This window comes from Buceros rhinoceros, unplaced genomic scaffold, assembly GCF_000710305.1.
Source record: "Buceros rhinoceros silvestris isolate BGI_N320 unplaced genomic scaffold, ASM71030v1 scaffold5179, whole genome shotgun sequence".
Taxonomy (NCBI): domain Eukaryota; kingdom Metazoa; phylum Chordata; class Aves; order Bucerotiformes; family Bucerotidae; genus Buceros; species Buceros rhinoceros.
In genome coordinates, this window is record NW_010433136.1 from 24,708 (window position 1) to 28,345 (window position 3,638).

Genomic DNA, 3,638 nt, shown 5'->3' on the forward strand with positions numbered 1-3,638 from the left:
GCAGGATGGGAACAAAAAGATATCTGTGGTTCCCACCCATATTTAACTGCCTGCACTTGCTGAGCAACACAGAAGGTGTAAAGATGTTTCTGTTCTCTTTTCTTTCCTCCAAAAGAGAGAGGTCTAGACAGCAAAACAAGAACAGTGTCAAAAAAGTTATTTTTTTGGACAAGTACCTCTAATAGCTATACCCCCAGGCAGATTTTGTTAGTGTTCACTAGCATGTGGCAATCTGTCTGAATAAAAATTAAAATGATCCAGTGCCTCACGTATGTGCAGACATTAATGCTGTTTTAGGAAGCTTCTGCACTGACACATTTTTTTGCTGCAAATGCTCAAAACAGAACCAGGAAATTTTTGGTTAGATACATTAGAGGTGGCAGAAGACGCTCAAATAATGTATTTCCTGAAGCTTTTGGTGCTGTGAAAGAGATATACAGTTCAACACTTTATGTTCTGAAATCAGGGCTTAGTTTGGGTTGGGCACAAAGAGAGTGAATTTTGTTCTTGCTGGTCTTACTCATCACCAGAGACAGCATTGGAAACAATGAGGCACATCACTTTCCTTTCTTGTCCTGCCAAGACACACAGAAGCACACACAAGCACTGGGAACCAGGTAATAAAAAAAAGTGGCACAGTAAAAGGTATACAGCAATCGTACTGAAGCCATACTTAAGCTGAATGCGGCAGCACAGCAGCGTCAGAAAGCCACATGCACCAGCAAGGTGTTCTCTTACCGTGCTGTCGTTTCCCTAGCTACCCATGCAAACAATAAGTGTAATGCTCTGGCTCCAATTCATCCAACTTTTTCATTTTAAAGACAGATGAAGACAGACAAAGACTCTACCACACAGCTTAAGAGTTTTTATCCCGCTACCATGAGTAAAAGAAACGTATCTACTGAATAATTCCATTGTTTCCCTGTGAGGAATATTTCAAGTTAGAAAAACAGAAGATCAAGGTCTGAAACTCAGTAAAGTTAGAGATAAGAACATCCCAGCAGATGAACAAATGCAGAATTACATTTCTGTTCCCTGTGAATACTAGATACTCACTTTCCAGAGCTGACGCCCTTCATATGATCTGTGTAGATATAAATGTCTGGGAGGAATTTATTCAGGATGCTCCTTGCAGATTCCACCATTCTGTTCGCCATCTGTGGTGACACTCTCACAGAGTATCTATATTTCCAATCTAAGGAATTAATTGTGGTCACAATTGAAATTTAAAACACTTTAGAAAAAGTGATCCACTCCTGAGCACTGGACCATCTTCCTGTACTCAGAGAAGCACATGTGTAAACAATTTCTACAGTCTTTCTACTGATGTACCTTGAAGTGAGGTACACAGAACACGTGCAGAAGAACAGCTTATTATGGCTAGGTAAACACCTATCTTAAAAATGACCTATAATTTTCAGCTGCTGTTCTGTTATCCTGTGCTTTCTCATGATGAAGTTCTGCATGGTCTGCTCTTCCTGTATGATTAGAAGAGGGTAATGGGTGAAGTTTCTCTGATTTAGCAGCAAGAAATCCTGTCTTTCTATCTATCTTCAATCAGGGAGAAGTTTCGTAGATGAAATTACAGACAAATATTTGTTAAGGGTCGAGGGACCAAGGTAATGATAACTTTAATAACTCCTCGAGTTCCTTAACGATTCCTTCTGTCCTGAACAGACGGAGGAGTTGAAAGGGGAAAGAAGAACTTCACACCTCGGTCTGCATTCGGAAAACCTGGAACAAACTTTTAATAAACAATAAATTCACTTCACTATCCACTATTTTATATATATATAGGCATAAACCGAGAAAAGAGGGAAAAAAACTGAAGAAGAGAGAACTTAGATAACCAAGATTCTGTGGCAGCCTTGTTCAAGGTCAATCTCTGGGCAGGCAGCCAACAGCAAAGGTAGGAATGATGCCTGGCCTTGGGAGCTTTGTGCAGCTGCAGTCCCGGGAGGAGAAAGCAAAAGTTCTGTCCGAGGCTAGACGGCGGGGGAGAAACCCCGCGCGGCAAGGGAAAAAAAACTGCAGGGAAAAAACCTCCCTGTACAGAACAGCCGGGAGTCCGAGTATTCTCACCCGATTCCAGACAGTACAGGACTCACGGCAGGAACGGCTCAAAGTCTGTGATTCCTCAGGCGATCCGGACGATGCAGCCCTCAGGTTCCAGCCTGGTCCCGGCCTGGTCCCTTACCGGCGGAGTTGCGGGAGTGCTGCCTTCATGCTGCTGCCCGGAAGCCAAGAGGAGGTCGCTCCCCCTGCCTGCTGCTTTTTAAAGGCTTCCGACGTAACATTCCACCTGACTCTCTTAACCAATTAAATGCGGAATTATCGTATTTGCATGGAATAATTCTATTTGTCCATTTCCCAAAACAAGGAAGTTTTAGCTTAAACCAGGAAGTTTTAGCTCAAACCAGGACAATATTTTAACAAAAAATTTAGAAAATAAAAAGAAACAATTTTTTTTTTTTAAAATATCTTTGCTCTCTCAAACTATTTTTGACTGCTGTGAGGCAATCGAGTTCACTGGTTCTCTAGCTACTCAGCATCTAACGGTAATGGTTCCAGGGAAGAAAAAATTACCACCTACCTGCTTACCCCAACTCACACGCTCACAGTTCACAAGAGATGGACAGCCTCTGTGCCCCTTTACTTGGTGCTAACTCAGTGATCACTCCCAACAAGTCACCAGAAGTACAAAGCACGCTGTGCTCCAGATTCCGTCCCAACCACCACAGGCCCACCCTCTGCTCACTGAACTACCAGTCTGCACCTACATGCATGTAAGGATGCAGAGAAACACACTCTCAAGCCTTGCAACTGGCAGAAAGGAACTTCCTTTTCTACAAATTTTTACTGCATTCTCTTATGGAGTAGGTAAACCAAAAGCTTTTAGATCTTGAGGCTAAACCCAGTAAATAATAATCAGAAAACTGACCATTCTTGCACAGCTGGTGCACTCAGTATTTTGGATGACTATAAAAGCTGCAACACAAGCTCCCCAGCTGCAAGGAAGCAGATCTGCTCCTTTAAATCTTGAAGGGACAAAAATGCACATATAAGAGACTTATTCTTCCAGATGTTCTGTTTTCTACTGCCTTGAAGGACCACTTAATGGCTAAACTAAAATGAAACTTCCTTACCAGGCGTACTAAAGGCAAACTTCCACTCCTGAGAAAAAGCCCAGGAAAACCTAAAGGAAAGTGGAAGTTCAATGCAGTAGTTCACATACATCAACCAAATCCAGTCAAAGCGGCCCAGCACGGTGCTGTGTATTAATGTCAATTTAGGATGGCACTAATGCCATGATCATTGTTTCCACCTTCACACAGAAACAGAGGATAGAACTGCTTACTACGGAGATGGACGGGGCATAAGGAAATTACTTTCTTGATGGAAAAACCCTAACAAACACCACCAAAAGCATAGTGAGCTACCTCCTTTTTATTCTACAGCATACGCACTCAGTAAAATTGCTCTCACTTGGCAAAGCTGCACTCATCCAAATGTCACAGCTGGGAAGAGAGGTCAAAGCGTCCTGTTCTCACACTCAGTTATGACGCTATGCCATAAAGTAAAAGGAGGAACAGGCTGTAAGTCCGCACTTCTGGAAGGAAACCTGCCCCCATTCCTGC

At 42.7% G+C, this 3,638-nt stretch overlaps 1 protein-coding gene across 1 annotated transcript in view; it reads right to left on the minus strand.

Moving 5' to 3' along the window:
• The window catches only part of RCL1 (RNA terminal phosphate cyclase-like 1), a 17,958-nt gene that overhangs the window by 11,931 nt on the left and 2,389 nt on the right, over positions 1–3,638 (minus strand). Inside the window, exon 3 of the mRNA XM_010143997.1 lies at positions 1,057–1,182. Within this exon, the coding sequence (XP_010142299.1) occupies positions 1,057–1,182 (126 nt within the window). The remainder of the gene's footprint in view (positions 1–1,056; positions 1,183–3,638) is intronic.